This window comes from Eucyclogobius newberryi, unplaced genomic scaffold, assembly GCF_026437365.1.
Source record: "Eucyclogobius newberryi isolate DKJ021-1_F unplaced genomic scaffold, fEucNew1.0.hap1 SCAF_4, whole genome shotgun sequence".
NCBI classification, from domain to species: Eukaryota; Metazoa; Chordata; class Actinopteri; order Gobiiformes; family Gobiidae; genus Eucyclogobius; species Eucyclogobius newberryi.
This window is the reverse complement of record NW_027316056.1, coordinates 9,562,723-9,579,565: the sequence shown is the minus strand read 5'-3', so window position 1 is coordinate 9,579,565 and position 16,843 is coordinate 9,562,723. Positions and strand designations below refer to the sequence as shown.

The 16,843-nt window shown below is 39.2% G+C and overlaps 1 protein-coding gene across 1 annotated transcript in view; it reads right to left on the bottom strand.

Moving 5' to 3' along the window:
- LOC140377704 (MORN repeat-containing protein 4-like) overlaps nt 1-11,157 on the bottom strand; it is a 36,265-nt gene extending 25,108 nt beyond the window's left edge. Inside the window, exons 1-2 of the mRNA XM_072463240.1 lie at nt 11,030-11,157; nt 8,669-8,740 (exon numbers count right to left, since the gene is read on the bottom strand). Coding sequence (XP_072319341.1) covers nt 8,669-8,735 — 67 coding nt within the window. The 5' untranslated portion in view covers nt 8,736-8,740; nt 11,030-11,157. The remainder of the gene's footprint in view (nt 1-8,668; nt 8,741-11,029) is intronic.
- Between the last annotated feature and the right edge of the window lie 5,686 nt (nt 11,158-16,843).

Below are 16,843 nucleotides of genomic sequence, written 5' to 3'. Positions count from 1 at the left end.
GTAATATATGGCCAATTATCAATTTAGTAATGCATTATATTACTGTGTTACTGAAAAATGCTATTTATTACTGCAACTTGTTTTTTGTAGCGCTTTAGTCCCAACACTGCTGGAGTTCTTTTAACCAGAGGTGCAAACTGAGTCAGCTCTAAGTGTTTTACTGGTTGTTAAATAACATGGAATTGATGGTATTCTTAATGCTCTGGATCTTGTCCTTGAAAAAGACAAACTCTCTGCACTAGATGTGGAAATGAGTTCCAACTGCAGCTGAACTGGAGGATCATTCCACATGTGAACAAAACTATCACACAATTGTTCTTATAATAAACAATACCCCCATTTGAATGTTGGAGAGACGTGAAATCATATGATTAAATTAAATTTACTACAATCAAATTTGGATTTGTTAATTTAATATGTCCCTATTAAAGGAAATTACATCTATTTTGTTAAAAATGTCCTGCATGAGAAAGACTCTCAGACCTACTTACAAAACTACTTGCAACAACAATAATTCAGAATTCTATTCAGGGATTCTTCATTCATGATATTGTAGGCGGGGCAGGAGGCGTCACCCAGAATCTAGCAAAGGTTTTTCTCAAAATTGTTAATGCCCCTGGAAATGTTCTTAAAATATAAACTCTGAACAGAATCATATTTAAACATATATCGTATAATCGCAATGCTTGTCAGAAATATCGCAGTCAAATTTTATATTTTTCCTAAATCCCTAATCTTGTTCACGAGGGGAGGGGCTTAAAACTAATGAAATAGAGTCACCTGAAATGTTCTGTTCAATTTGAAAGTTAACTTGCCAAGTTATACATTTTCTCAAATAGTCCAGCCCTATAAAACTAAAACATGAACAAGAAAAGATAGACAAAAATAACCAAATGAATAATTGCAGTCATAAGAAGCGGACTCCCCAAGGTCATCCTAAACCCACATTGGCCTTCCCATTTATCGGTTTTGGGCCCCGCCCCCATCATTGGACCACATACAGTAGCTTACAGTAGATAGAGTTACAGTAAAGGGGGGGAGGCAGTCGGATTGGGATTGTCCTCCTCAGACCGTCTCTAATCTGGCCCAATCCCTGACGCCGGGGTCATGGGCCTCGGCTAATAACGGTTTAGCTGAATTGGTGGTGCTTTGATGGCGATCGATGGAGGTAATGCGTCCATGTTAAGAGACCGCAGTAGTAAACGTCCGGAGTGTTTGTGTGGACTTCCTGTAAAAGGATCTGTGCGGCCGGGACAGATCGCTGCTGAATTATTGATGCTTCAGAAAGACATACACCCGCACGTGCGCACGCGCACGCGGGATGCGCATGCTTTAGGGATGCACATATTGATATCACAATATTGGTTTATAGGCAAGAAAATAAATATATTGCAACATAAAGTTCTCAATTCTTCATGTTCCTTATTAAAGTTGGGGTAACTCATTTTCTCACCGTGAAAGGAGGAAATAGCAAATCTGACCCCAAAGCTCACAAACCCTTGGTTAATATCCACATTCATTTTTGGGCGTGTCCACAGCTTTTCAGAAGTGAAGCTATGGTGGACCACCCAAGCGCAGCCAATCAGAGTGCTGCTTTCAGCTCTTCCTTCCTGGCTGACAAGAAATATTAGCCGCAGATAGCGTACAGTGGGCTTATTTTGTCACAAAGTGCTGCTTTTACAAAATACTGTTTTAAGGAAAACAACATTTTCTCATTTCCCAAAAAAATAAACTGTCAGGTTTTCCAGCTTTAAGTCATGAGTTTTTATTTTGACCAGTTTGACAAGATAAGACAAGTCTTTGTTTTAATTTAACCAAAATGATGACTGCAACAAACAGTTTGTTGTTAATTGATTAATCTAGGAAGTTTTCTTTAAATGAATCAATTAGTAGTTGTTTAGATTGCAAAAGGCCAGTGAATTTGATTATATATTTTTTATGCACTTGCGGTTATACAGAGTTTAATTGACATCAAATTAAATTGATAAACACTATAAGAAATGTATCTTTCATCCAAATATGCTCATACACATGGTTTCATTATGAGGAAGTCCTTGATATTTTCTGATAAGGGGTCACTGGTCTAAAAAGGTTCGAGAACAGCGGAACTAATCAAAAAATAAGACTAGACTAACATAACATAATCACTCGTTACCTGTGACCACTGTCCAGGCTTTGGCCAAGGCCCAGACAACGGTCTGTCTGGAGTCATCTTACAACTCTGGGGTTAATGCTTGCTCTATTCAATTAAACATATACTTACTGAAAGTAACACTCTGGAAATGAGTGTACAAAGCGATCTGCAGCTTCATAAGACCAGAAACCTTGACTGTTGCTGTAAAAGCTTTCAAACACAAAACTTGCTCTTGTCGAATGCTAATGTTTAATTTATGTTATTTAAATTAAATTCAGTCTAACTTATTTCACAACAACAACCTTGTGAATCACAAGCTGAAGTCAGCAGTGATAATTTTACTTCTTTTAACATTAAATAATGTTTAGGTAAAGGATGCTACACTGTGCTCCCAGAGGAGGAGCTGCTAATGAAGAAAGTGCAGATTTTGAACAGACGGAGGAGCAGTACAGGCTGCTAATGTTTATTTAACAGAGTTTATTTAACACGCAGAATTCCCCAAAGGCCTGAATCCCAATAACTTTGATAATTGTTCTCTTATAAAAGCAGATGGTATGACAAGGGCTAGTTTATATTTTTAACAAAGTTTTTTGTCTTGAAAGTGACTATTACAATATTTTTCTACGGGCAGTACGCCTAATACATGCAAATGATGGAGGTTTTGTAAGAGGCCCGGAGTAAACTTCTCAGGCTGCATCAAATATATATATATTGACAGAGAAATAATCTAAGTTGGAAATGTCAAAATGCCACAGGTACATTTGCTCCATGAGACTGGTCTTTAGTCTTTCCCATATGGAAGAAAGTGCTGAAACACTGGAGATCCTGTAAGTGCTGAAAGGATGATACAACATAACAATATGAATGTGAGTATTGAACTATTTAGGGATAAATATAAAACCTTGAGAACCAAACTAACTAGAAACTAAATAAAATAAATATTCCGAGGCTGTATAGTCTCAATAAAATAATCAGTTGACTAAGAGAAAGTTGCGACGTGTATATACCAAGTCTATTTTTGTATTTTCCTATTCTTATTAGTAAATTAAATGAATACATATTTAATGCATGCCTTATTTGATATAATCTTACTTTTATTATTGTTTATTGTATGTTGCACCAAATCAGCAAACCTTTTTTCTGATTCCGACTCTGAACTATTCCACTACAGCTCCACATAAATGATTAAATGTAACAAATCACAAGTAACTTTTCCCTCTCCATCTAAAAGTGAGTATCCCTGGTGGAAAAGGTTAGAGACCTCTGATAAAAAGGTGTGAAAAAATGTTCCCAGTGTCAGATTCAGAATAACTGTGACATTCTGAGTGTTTGTTTTACAGTTTGACTTTCAGAGGATTTAATTAAACTGGTCTGTGTCTCACTCAGAGCCACGCGGATCACTGTTTTTTTTCTCATTAGAGTTCAGCTCCAGGAGGTAAGAATAGACAGAAACCTCTAGTGGTTCACAGCCAAACCACTTTAGCACCTATAACTGATATAAGCATGAGAATAATTCATTTGATTCAAGCTTTACTGAATTGAAGTGTGTTGGCATAATATATATATATAATGAGCTGTGGTGTCACGAGGAATGTCACCATATCAAATTCTACTTCGACAAATATTGTGACAAAGATTTATGATTATTGAGACTTTTTATTCCAGTGCTCTAAAATGTTCAAATGTGTGACCAGCTTTATGACATTAAACTTTCTGACAGACCAAAGATTGAACTAAAAATATTCTAAAATTGTCACGATTATTATCTATCGTACATATGTTTTTATTATTATATATTGACCTGAATCGATTAACAGAATAAGCAGATTATTTTGTCGATTTATTATAAATTATGCCTTAAACATGTCACCACAAATCCAGCAACTATTGTGACCAGTAAGAGAATATTCCGGGCTGAACGATGTGCCAAAAGATTACACACAATTTTCCTCGAGTCTGATTACAATTTCAATTTCATCACAATTCAGAAGAAATTTACAATTCAAATTGCCTTAAAGATGTAAATAAAAAAGGTAAATAAAGTGTGAACTCTCTGTAACTGTAATTTAAACCAGCCTGTCACTCAAAGCATGACAGAGGTGACTAATAGAAGGAGTGTGAGCGGAAGAGAGTGTATTTTAAGCATAAAGCTGCATTAAACATGAATTGTATGTATCACAGTATGGCAGTTTCACAAAAAAAGCAGATTGTCACAAGCATCAGATCAAGATAATAATAATTTACGACTAAAAGATACAGATCCAACTCAGAAATTGTTTTTATTTATTTTGATTTAATAATGCCACTGTCTTTGTTAAAAAAAAAAAGGTATTTTCACGTGAGTTTTAGCATTGATATAGTCCAGACAACCATTCAGATTATTTTTTATTATTTCGATGATGGTAATCGCTACAGCCATACAATTAACCAATCACAGTGAAGGCGTGAATCTCAAAAGAAGCAGATATCTTTAGTTATTTATTTAAAAGCCTTTAAATGTACCACGTGTAAGTGCATTGTGATGAAATTGTGATCTAGGCTGTAAGAAAATGCCGTCTTGTCATTTTAGTGCCATAGGGCCGTACTGGACATTTATGAACATAGACCATTAAAAAGGGCTTCTTACTTGTGAATCAGTGTCTTAAAGTTGCTATGGCTACAAGGATAAAATCACAGTAACCAAGAAGAGACACTTCACATCCGAGCAAAGGGTCACTAGAGCTGGGTTTCGATTCAAATTTCAAGAATCGATTCGATTTCGATTTTTACGTTTCAAAATCGTTTTTTTCCGATTTTCTCAGATTCCATCTGATTCGATTTCGATCTGATTTCCGATTCGATTTCGATTCGATCCGGTATAAGTATTGGTAGTTACTGATGGAAGACTGATGAAAAGATCAAGGGTCAATCTACCTTCAAGAAAGATAATCCAGGACAATAAATGGAGGACATCATTGAGGTGACTACATCTGCAACAGTGGATTCTACTGGGACACAAACCAGTGCATTATTATTATGCTTGAAAATAATTAAGAATTCGAGTTTGAATTATTTTTAGACCGAGCGCGCCTGCGTGAATTTAGTGACGCGGCGGGGGTAAAAGTTCACTGAGGGAAATGTAGAAAATAGTTAATTTTTTTTTAAAAATCGATCTTTGCACGTATGAATCGATAATCGTCATTAAAGGCGCAATGGACGATTTTTCTGCGATTTGAGAACGCAAGCGGAAGTGCGCATGCCACTCCCCGTGTGGACTGATACAACACACACGTGCGTTTGTTTATTAGCGCGACGGAGCGCATCGCATCTCTCGTCTCCCGTAGATTTCCGTCTTCTTCTGAGTCAGCTTTCTCCGTCTTCATTTTGTCCCGTACACTGAGGGAACTATATTATGATAGATCAATGCGCTTAAACACGAGGAAACGTGCTGCTCTCGCGGGACGAGCCACACGCGGCTGCAGGTGAGCGATAGGTGCGTTTTATGATTGATACGTGGCAGGACTAATCGGCAGTCAACGCCACGAGGAAATGAGACTTAGATTTGGGCCCAAAAAATCCACCATTTAACCTTTAATATGCAAATCGATTAAAAATCGGAAAATCGATTTTTTCAACCAAGCTCTAAGGGTCACAAATGGGTGCGAGACGAGGCAAGTTTGAAATGACAGCATAAAAATGAGTGACGTCTGAACCCAGAAGTGTGGCTTGAATTCCATGTGTTACGATCTCAAATATGATTCAAAACTATCCACGTGCTGTGTAACTCCACACAGGAGTTACACAGCTCGCTCCACCTCCACTGTTCAACCATATGTCTGTTCCTATATTAGCGCACACTTGTTTGAGCTAACTTTGGTGGCGCTCTTCAGGTCTCGCCCAGATTGTTGCGGTCAGGAGTCCAGAGAAGTGCGATCTCTTTTGTTGCGCTGCGGCATATGGTCCCCGCTCCTTCTTCATGACTCCACTGCGTTTCCCTATATTTTTGTTCATTAATACAATCTGTTTCTCGAGTAGTGGTGGGTTTGAAACAGATTGTAACTCCCACTGCTTCTCTGCAGCTGTGGGTCTTTCATTAAATCACCTGTCACACGTCTGATACATTGTATGTTTCTGTAAATCAGGTGCTAATGACGCCTCTCCGGGTTTGAAATAATAATAAAAGGTGACTTTAACTTGTAGTCAAAGATCAAGACAGCCAAGAGCAAAGAACTGCTACAAATAAAAAAAGCATTTGTAAAAGAAAAATACCACAAAAGAGGGATGGTTAATATAGTACAATATATTCATATGATAAATATCTCCGATAATAATGAGCACAATGCAACAAAAATACATAAAGCCATTGACGTCCACAACCCTGTTTACTTCTGTGTATTGGGCATTTCAATCAAGTTTTGTCCCTTAGACCTGGTTCAGACCTGGTTCGGACCTGGTTCGGACCTGGTTCGGACCTGGTTCGGACCTGGTTCGGACGGACCTGGTTCGGACCTGGTTCGGACCTGGTTCGGACCTGGTTCGGACCTGGTTCAGACCTGGTTCGGACCTGGTTCAGTCCTGGTTCAGACCTGGTTCAGACCTGGTTCAGACCTGGTTCGGACCTGGTTCGGACCTGGTTCGGACCTGGTTCGGACCTGGTTCGGACGGACCTGGTTCGGACCTGGTTCGGACGGACCTGGTTCGGACCTGGTTCGGACCTGGTTCGGACCTGGTTCAGACCTGGTTCGGACCTGGTTCAGTCCTGGTTCAGACCTGGTTCAGACCTGGTTCGGACCTGGTTCGGACCTGGTTCGGACCTGGTTCAGACCTGGTTCAGACCTGGTTCAGACCTGGTTCAGACCTGGTTTAGACCCGGTTTAGACCCGGTTCAGACCCGGTTCAGACCCGGTTCAGACCCGGTTTAGACCCGGTTTAGACCCGGTTTAGACCCGGTTTAGACCTGGTTTACAGTTTTATGGGATGTTCTTAGCACAGATGGTTGATATACAGAGGTGGGTAAAGAAATTGTAATAAAGAGTTACATTACTTCAAAATTGCTTCAGTGAAGTAGTTTAGAGGTATAAAGTAGTGGTCAAAGAGTAAAAATGTATTTGGGGAAACTACTCAAGTAAGAGTAACTGTCGTGGGCGTGGCATATGATTTATAATTAGTTCATTGAAATGGAAAGATAGAACATAAAATAATGCTAAATAAATCTGGCATTTTAAAAGGAAATGCCACAAAAATGAGAAATACATCATATGTGAAGGCGCAATGAAACACTGTAAAATATATGAATCAAGTAGGAAACAACTAAGAAGTAAAACATTTTCCAAACATGACTGTAATAAATGTAGCTATAACCCACTTGTTAAGTGGCGATGTGGGAGCGTTTTGCCCTGAGTTTTCATATTGTTTGGGTGTTGGTTTTGGCTGAAAAATGCCATTTGATCCAGTCTGCCGTGGTAAAAGTGAACTGTTGACAGGATGCGAGGGTAGAGACATTTAAAATAAGCTTCTCTAGTTACTACAGGGAAAATAAATGAAACGTGTCATATTTTCTATAGATTTGAGCCGAACATCTTTTACTGGTTTATTTTACATATCTTGAACAACACATAACACAATTAATTCACACATTTAACATCTTTAAATTATTCATTATCATCCAAGTGATAAAATATGCCCAACAATGCCACCTTCCACTTCTCACAAACGCCTCAGATTAAGTTGTATAGGAGACAGAAATTGTTTTCCCCCACACTTCAGACTCTTTAGTTTAGAGTCAAACTTCAGAATAGGTAGCGGCAGAATAAATTGAATTTGAATCAAATCAGGATTCAATGGTTTACACTTGGTAATGATCAGCCACTTTTTTTTTAAAGATTCCAGGTCTAAAACCAAGAAGATATAGCCCAGTAAACTAAAAAGCCTCATTCATTGAATCAATATTGAAAATATTTTTCAAATTAGTTTTAAGAAGAAAAACATGATAGAAAATTTTGATTTTGTGATATTGCACAAGCAAACAATATACAGATACAAACAAATACTCATGAGTTTATTTTATTGCAGAAGTCTCCATTTTTGTAAAGGCTGCTAGCAAAATTATATTCTGTAGGTGTATTCTCACAAGACAATACAAAACGTACAAACGTGGCCCTTTGTGGCGCTGATTTTTGGAACTACAGCTTCTCAAAAAGGTGTAAATCTGACACTTTTTATTCAATCCAAATGTTTGTACCATATTTAGAAATCCATCATAAATGTGCAGATAAATGAAGGCATTGTAAAACTCACCACTAAAGAGCAGAAAAGTCACTGTAAATCATGTTTCTGTTCTTTTTATTTTGAATCAGCTCTTATAGCACCTTTTTATCAAATTAATTTACTCAACAATCAAAATTTACTTCTCTCCAAAACAATTGCAATATTTTCCTCTCATGTTTTGCCTTCAGCATATCACTGCGGAGGATAAGCCCCGAGGTTCATTGTACCTCACTCACTCGTGTGTGTTTTAAGTCTTCTCTGAAATGTATGCTTGGATAAACGTCTTACCTTCCTTCCATTCCCCATGATACTCCTCTCCGTTGGAGTAGGTGAACGATCCACGAGTCAGGGTCATGGATCCTGCTCAAACATACAGAACACAAACTATTATATGTATAACAATAACTAAAGAAAAATATACGCCTAACACTTTTGTTTTTGCTCCCATTTTACATGAGTTAAACTTAAAGATATAAACCTTTTTCTGTATAAAAAGGTGTGACATTTCCATTATTGTGTCATTCATCCACAACCATTACTTCATGTTGCAGCATGATAACGCACGCCCACATTTTGAAGCAGTTGTAAACAACTCCTGGATGCTAAAAACATCTCAGTTCTTGCCCGGCCAGCACTCCCCAGACATGTCCCCCATTCTACATGGTTGGGCTCTGGATCTGCGTAAACTACAGCGCGTTCCAGTTTCTGCCAATATCCAGCAAATTCAGACAGTGACCCCAGACCCTCCAATACAGCAAAACTGTCTGTGTCCTTTTTTTTTTCGTGGCCAGCCTAAGGCACACCTATGCAATATTCATACACGTCTCATCGGCATCATGATATGTCATGTGTGAGGATGTGTTATTAAAGCTACACCATGTAAGATTTCAACCAGAAAATAGACACAATAAACACAAGTACTTAAGTACAGGTGTCTTTATTTCACCTTATTCCAGAAGCCCGTCTGGGCACCGCCATTAACGCCACGTAATGCTTCTTCTGGTTGTATTAGTGAACATAGGGCTGCCGACCTCGAGAGAAAATAAGTTCTACACAGACTAAAAAGCAGTTTTCAGGTCCAGGGAGTCGGTGCAGTGTTGACTTGTGGGTCACATGAACATTGGACTTTTACACAAATCGATCTACTTTAAAGCAAATTTAGTGCACAAGACTTTTCCCTCGTTCTCCATTCAAACCAACACAGTTCCCTCTGGACCAAAAGTGCCATTTCAGTAGAAGAGGCGATACGTGGGGAAAAGTGGGCGGAGCGGAATAAGGTCAATATCACTGACTTGAAACACTTGAAAGACATGTAAGGTGAAAGGGCTTGTTTTTCTTCAAACTTGACTCGTAACGTTTAAGGTGGAGGATCTTTCCAGCTCCATGGACTAATGCACTACCAGGAACTTACACGGTGCTGCTTCAACATGAATCGCTCGGTAAGACAGATTGACAGATTTGTGAACAATATTTGAGAGAGTCTTTTACGATTATAGACAAAGTTTAATATCTTTGAGTGCAGCTCATGACAAAATGGAGCCAAAACCAAAGCGTTTATATTTTTGTTCGTGTATATTAGCTACAAGTTGACCTGGTGAAAGCATGTCTGTCATTTATCTTCTATTTCATTAAAGCCCATGTGGTTGTGTCATGTTTGCAATTCTAACATTATACCAGGGGCATCTAAACGAGAGCCAATATGGAAAGGTACACAACGCAAAGCTGGAGGCCAGTGAATCATTCAAATAATGTGCATTTGATAGATATTTATTCAGACTTTGGACCAAAATATACAGTCTCTCTTACACTTAAATATTTAATACTGAGGTAATGATGGTGGAGGTTTTCTACACCTGCAGTAGAAGTACGGGTTTGATGATCATTTGGGCCACTTCACGAGAAAGCACCAAAGATCAACTTGGGAAATGAGCACACTGAAAGTCCTCCTCCTCGTGTAGTTTGAGTGTGCAAGTGTTTTACAAAACGCATCCACATTGTAACCCCAGGTCCACAAATAAACATACTTTATTTGTTGGTTAAAGTGATAAACCGAAACCATTGTTTTGCCTTTCCATTAAAAAAAAAATAAAAAAAACACACAATATGCATAGTTCAGACAAATATTATCCAGTAACAACATTAATTGACAATTATTTGAATAATCAATTAGCTGTGTTCAATTGATGGATTTCTTTCAGCCCTGTCTGAATAGATAGCTGAAGAATGCTAAAGGAACAAAATTGCCAAGTGGAAATAAATCAATAATAAAAAGCAACCACAATAATAACGGTTTTGGCTATTGTAAATACCGTTTAATAAAAGTGGCCTGGTTCGATGTAATGTTTTGTTATGTCCGCTGTGACATAGCTGGTGATTTAATTAGGACAAAGTGAAACATGAACACACAATATTGCATGTTATTCCCGAGGATTAAACATAACAAACGCAGTAACATATTTGTATGTCATATTTAAACCGCGTTACTGGGTTTATTTGCTCAAAAGGATGCCCGTGTCCGCTGTCAGACGCACGAGAGAAGAAGATGTAATGTTGCCACAGTAACGGCTCTTGCCTAATCCCTTTCATCCCGCCGGCGTGATGCCAACGGCGGCACGAAACGCTCACAAAACGGTCAAATAAACGCGTTACCTGAAGTGTTCAGAGGCTGTCCCGCTCCCGTCCTCCCTGCATTCCCACAAACGCCGCCGCGGACCAGCTATTTCTGCTCCTCTCGGCGATTATTTTGCTTTTTTTCGGTGGCACTAACCGTTCGAACATAACTTCCGGGTTGTGAAATTAAGACGCGGCACTCTGATTGGCTACTGTAGTTCCGGGTGGGATTAAAGCGAGGCTCTGAGTGGCTGGAGGGGTCCGGCTGTCCAGTTTCACGGCAGAAGACGCCTTTGGAAAGTGCACCGGGTTCAACGACTTAATTAACCGGAGTGCTCCCCGCCGAACAGCACTCGCGCTCGGCTTTTTTACGAGCGCTGCACCGTCTCTGTAGGATTATAAAAAAGCACACCAGGGTGGCTTTTAATGACAGCGTGTCATTTCATGTTTCAATTTGGTGATTAGCCCTTCGTTTTGGCGAGTTTTATGGAAGTTGATTTACGCTACACTGAAGCGGCGGCGCGCGTGTGTAATGAGTTTAAATGGATTCTGAGGCAATAACCCTGTAATTCACTCAAAAGCTGCAGGTTCAAACGGGAATAAGTCAAGGTGACCTACAAGGATGGGGTTAAACTCAGGGTTTTCTGTCACTTATGAGAAAGAAAAAAGATGAAATAGGTTCATTTTAGGCCAAAAGAAACAACAAACGCACGTGTTGTCACTTGCAGAATGTCAAGAAACATTTTGTAAATAACCAATGCGTTTTCAAATTTGCCTTTTAAATATGACTGGCATGAAATGATAACTAGCGTAGCCTCTTATTTCGTTTATAATCGGACTTTAATTAAGATAGCGTGATATTGATGAGATAGTCTCTCATCAAAGCTGTGGAATAAAGAGGCTATAAAATACTAGAGATGTAGTTGACTAAAGACATAGACTAAAAGCATGCCCCGCCGATCAATTAGTCAATTAAAAAGCATGTGTGGAAGAAACTCTTAAAACTGTTAACAATCGCAATGTTCTGACTGTCAATCTGACCCAAAATGCACTCACAAGATTGCGATCGCACTGGAGCTTTAGAAACAGCTGTTTATACAATACTAAGGAACTGAATTAAATAAATATGTTACAAAAACAAACTGATGATTCACTCTAAATGTGTCAAATATGATTTAAGACCGAGCTAAATCTTTTCAGTTTAGTCAAAATAATTATAATAGTTGTTTAATAAAAATGTCGGACTAAATCACGATCGCCGTAATAAATACTTTATTGTCCCTACAGTGAAATCAACTGTATTTGATCTTTGTGGGCTGGAGCGGACCTTTCTCCAAAGCTGAGGATCCTGGTCAACTGTTACTTTCAGGCGTAAGCCTAAGGGAAACAACAAATAAATGTGAGTTGTTTATGTTTATTCTGCATCCTTTTCTCTCTCCAAACCTCCTGTCTGTCACTGTCATTGCCTGTGTCCAGTACTTGGTTAAAGATGGAGTTTTACGTGTAATTGTTGTTTTGCCAGTACAAATAAGCTACGGCCAGTGTATCTTAGTAAATATGCATAAACTGCTCAAATATCAGAACTATCCTTTACTGTCAGCTGTGGAAGGATTTGGTTTATCAATAATCGTGATTATTCAGGTCACAATATGATCATGAGAACTAAGAAATAATAATCGTGACAATTTTAGAAGCAAAATTAAGTATTTTTTCAACATATAGCCCAACAATAGACCTAAATGTAACTAACTTTTTAATCTGGCTGTTTTTGTCATATTTATTTTTTATTAGATTATTTTTATATATATAATTTTTAGTTATAATCTTTATTTTGTCTTTCAGATAGTTCCGTTTGTAAGTTCGGTCACAAACTTGAGGAACAGTAACGTCTATGACAATGGTACTGAAAGAACATTAATTAAAGTTTTCAGTGTTGTTTGGTCACAGTCTCAATAATCATGAATAATAGTTAAATTGTGATGGGGGTTTTTTGACAATAATTGTAACGCTAAAAATTGATATATCAAGACGTCCCTAGTGCTAGAATGTCTACAACAACAAACTACATGGTACAAAATATTGTGTCTTTTTACAGTGAGTTATGCACTTCAATTATAATGGACTAAAAAATCTTCTAACAACTGAAACATGGCTTGTTTGCAACAGTAAACAAACCCTTTGTTTACTCGGCTGCTGTGTATCTATCTAAGTGTAATGACTTTGCATTATTCTTTAATGACAAAGTTCAGGGCATTAAAAATGCTATACATTCTGTAATGCATGTAATAACCCTAAAACCACACAGACACTTAGAGCTGACTCACTTTGCACCTGTAACTTACAAAACTGTCCAGAAGATTGTCACTGTCTGAGTTCATCTACATGTCCTCCATGTGTTACCCACCCCATTTCTAAAGTCTGTGCTGAAAAGATTGTTAGCGCCGCTCACTCACATAGTTAACATGTCGCTTCAATCTGGAGGTCAGTTAATACACAGCAAAACACTCAGATCTATGTTTCACTGTCGGCAGGTGACTATGGACCAGTGGATTCACTCTGTCACTGCATCCAACAGATCAGTTTGTGGATGCAACACAACTTTCTCCAGCTGAACTCAGACAAGACTGAAATCATCGTGTTTGAACCACAGAAACATAGAGAAAGTGTTAGCGGTCACCTCCAGAGTCTCGCTCTAAAACCTACAAATCAAGTTAGAAATCTGGGGGTAATAATGGACTCGGAACTTTAACAGCCACGTCAAATCAATAACATCAGCAGCTTTTTACCATCTAAAAAACATTGCCAAAATCGCTGCTGCTCGGGTCCTGACTAGAACCAGGAAGTACCATCACATTAGTCCTGTTCTCAGGTCTCTGCTCTGGCCCCTGTGGCTCAGAGAATAGACTTTAAAGCAGCTCTGCTTGTGTACAAGTCTCTCCATGGCCTAGCACCAAAGTACATCTCAGACATGTTAGTGCCATATGAACCATCTCGGACTCTGAGGACCTCAGGAACCGGCCTCCTGCTGGTGCCAGAGTCAGGACTAAACATGGACCGGCCTCCTGCTGGTGTCCAGAGTCAGGACTAAACATGGACCGGCCTCCTGCTGGTGCCAGAGTCAGGACTAAACATGGACCGGCCTCCTGCTGGTGTCCAGAGTCAGGACTAAACATGGACCGGCCTCCTGCTGGTGCCAGAGTCAGGACTAAACATGGACCGGCCTCCTGCTGGTGCCCAGAGTCAGGACTAAACATTGACCGGCCTCCTGCTGGTGCCAGAGTCAGGACTAAACATGGACCGGCCTCCTGCTGGTGCCAGAGTCAGGACTAAACATGGACCGGCCTCCTGCTGGTGCCAGAGTCAGGACTAAACATGGACCGGCCTCCTGCTGGTGCCCAGAGTCAGGACTAAACATGGACCGGCCTCCTGCTGGTGCCAGAGTCAGGACTAAACATGGACCGGCCTCCTGCTGGTGCCCAGAGTCAGGACTAAACATGGACCGGCCTCCTGCTGGTGCCAGAGTCAGGACTGAACATGGACCGGCCTCCTGCTGGTGCCCAGAGTCAGGACTAAACATGGACCGGCCTCCTGCTGGTGCCAGAGTCAGGACTGAACATGGACCGGCCTCCTGCTGGTGCCCAGAGTCAGGACTAAACATGGACCGGCCTCCTGCTGGTGCCCAGAGTCAGGACTAAACATGGACCGGCCTCCTGCTGGTGCCCAGAGTCAGGACTAAACATGGACCGGCCTCCTGCTGGTGCCAGAGTCAGGACTAAACATGGACCGGCCTCCTGCTGGTGCCCAGAGTCAGGACTAAACATGGGAAATCTGCGTTTCAGTTTTATGCCGCCGCCCTCTTCCTGAAGATGTGAGACAGGTTCTACTCTGACGATGTTCAAATCCAAGCTAAAAACAGTTTTGTTTAGCTGTGCATGTGACTGAAAGTATTTTCTTTGCACTCTTCACTTTTATGTTTTTATCTGTTTGGTGATTTTAATGTTTTTTTTCCTGTTGAAGCACGTTGAATTGCCTTGTGCTCAAATTGTGTTCTACAAATAAACTTGACTTGCCATGTTAGTGCATGTTAAAAGTACGGCACTAGGTATGAATTATGTTTTTAGATTTTTTTTGAGTTTACTGTATTTACACTGATAGATCGATTTTACAAAAGGTTCAGATTTGCTTTGGCGACAGGTGCAACTTAAAACCATGAATACAAAGATGAGGTTCCTTTTGTGATTGAACTTCTTCTCAAATCTCAGTCTACTCTTCCTCACAACACAGTCTGTTTATTATATCGCCCTCAACAACACCACCACCACCACCACCATATCCACTAATCCTATATGTTTCTGATCTATTTTGACCAATGGATTCTGCATGGACAGTCATACAATAGATTGTAATCATTTGTATTATAGTGTAAATGCCCAGAAATCATTTATGTGCAACAGCCTAAATACCACAAAGCCTAAGATTACTGTGTGTGGCTGCATCAGGCCGATTAATCCTTTATGGAATGCACAATATACAAAATTTAAGGATATGCCACTAATCTACTTGGCTGGCATGTAAATAACATTAAAGGCATGCGTGGTTAGCAAAATGTTAATAATACATACGATTTAATAGATACGTCAGATGGTGCATTATAGAAACATACATTTTTTTACTTTGACCAATAATTTTACATTTTGTACACCAAATGTCTTAGAAACAGGTCCACTGACTCTGTTCAAAACTGCAGAACTGGTGATAAGCCATGATAATGAAATGATCATACGTAGATTTCCGTCTTCTTCTGAGTCAGCTTTCTCCGTCTTCATTTTGAAATGATAATATATGACGCCTCGTCATATATTATCATTTCAGTGTCATTTATGTTTTTATTTTTTTACCTTTTAACACCCAAACATGTATGACTTTTTTTTCAAATAATCACAACTAAGTAAAGGGATGTGGACTGGGATAGGGGGTAGGTGAAAACAGGAATTTTCTGAGCACTCAAGCCTCAGTAGCAAGACAAACAGGATTACTCAAACATGCAGGAATCAATCAAAATACAACTTTGATTAAGTGATGAGGAGGAAACGTGGTTGTAACAAGGTTAAACGCTCATTCAAGTTGATTTAGCGTATATCCCCTTTAATAATACTTTAGCTGCACTTGTTCCCAGAGGAAAACGATGCCGAGGTGCCACAGAGCTGTGAGGAGGAGTGGGCACATGCAGCGCAGCACCTGAGCACCCAGCTCCAGATCTGTGGGTAGGATTTTTTGCTCTAAAACTTAAAGGTCTAAACTTACAAGTATATATATATATATATATATATATATATATATAATATACTAACTGATGCTGAAACTAGTATCAAAACTCAGTTGGACAAGTCTGATTAGGTTCATTAGGTCTTTGCTTCTTAATAAGTGACATCATGTGACACTTTTGAGGAAAGAGGCAGAGTGCAGTCAAAACATGTCAAGATGTGACACAAAATATAGGTCCAATTATAACAATCTCACTTCAAACTCAATTGAACACTGAAATATTGTTAGAAGATTTGACCTTTCCTGAACATTTTTAGGATGAAAAAATATGTTGTTTATTGTCAACAAAAATAATGTTTTATGTTTTCTCGGTTTTGATACTGAGACACAATTGCACAATATTAAGGTTGATACCAACATCTTTTTTTTTTTTTTTTAAATGTCCCTTTACAATAAATGAGTATGTGCTTTGCTCTGTAATGAACGATTCATGAGTTGTGGAGTGTTATTGTATATCTCAGGTGAAAGTTTTAGGTTGATGTGGAAAACTGGAACCATCCATCCATCCATCCATTTTCTACCGCTTGT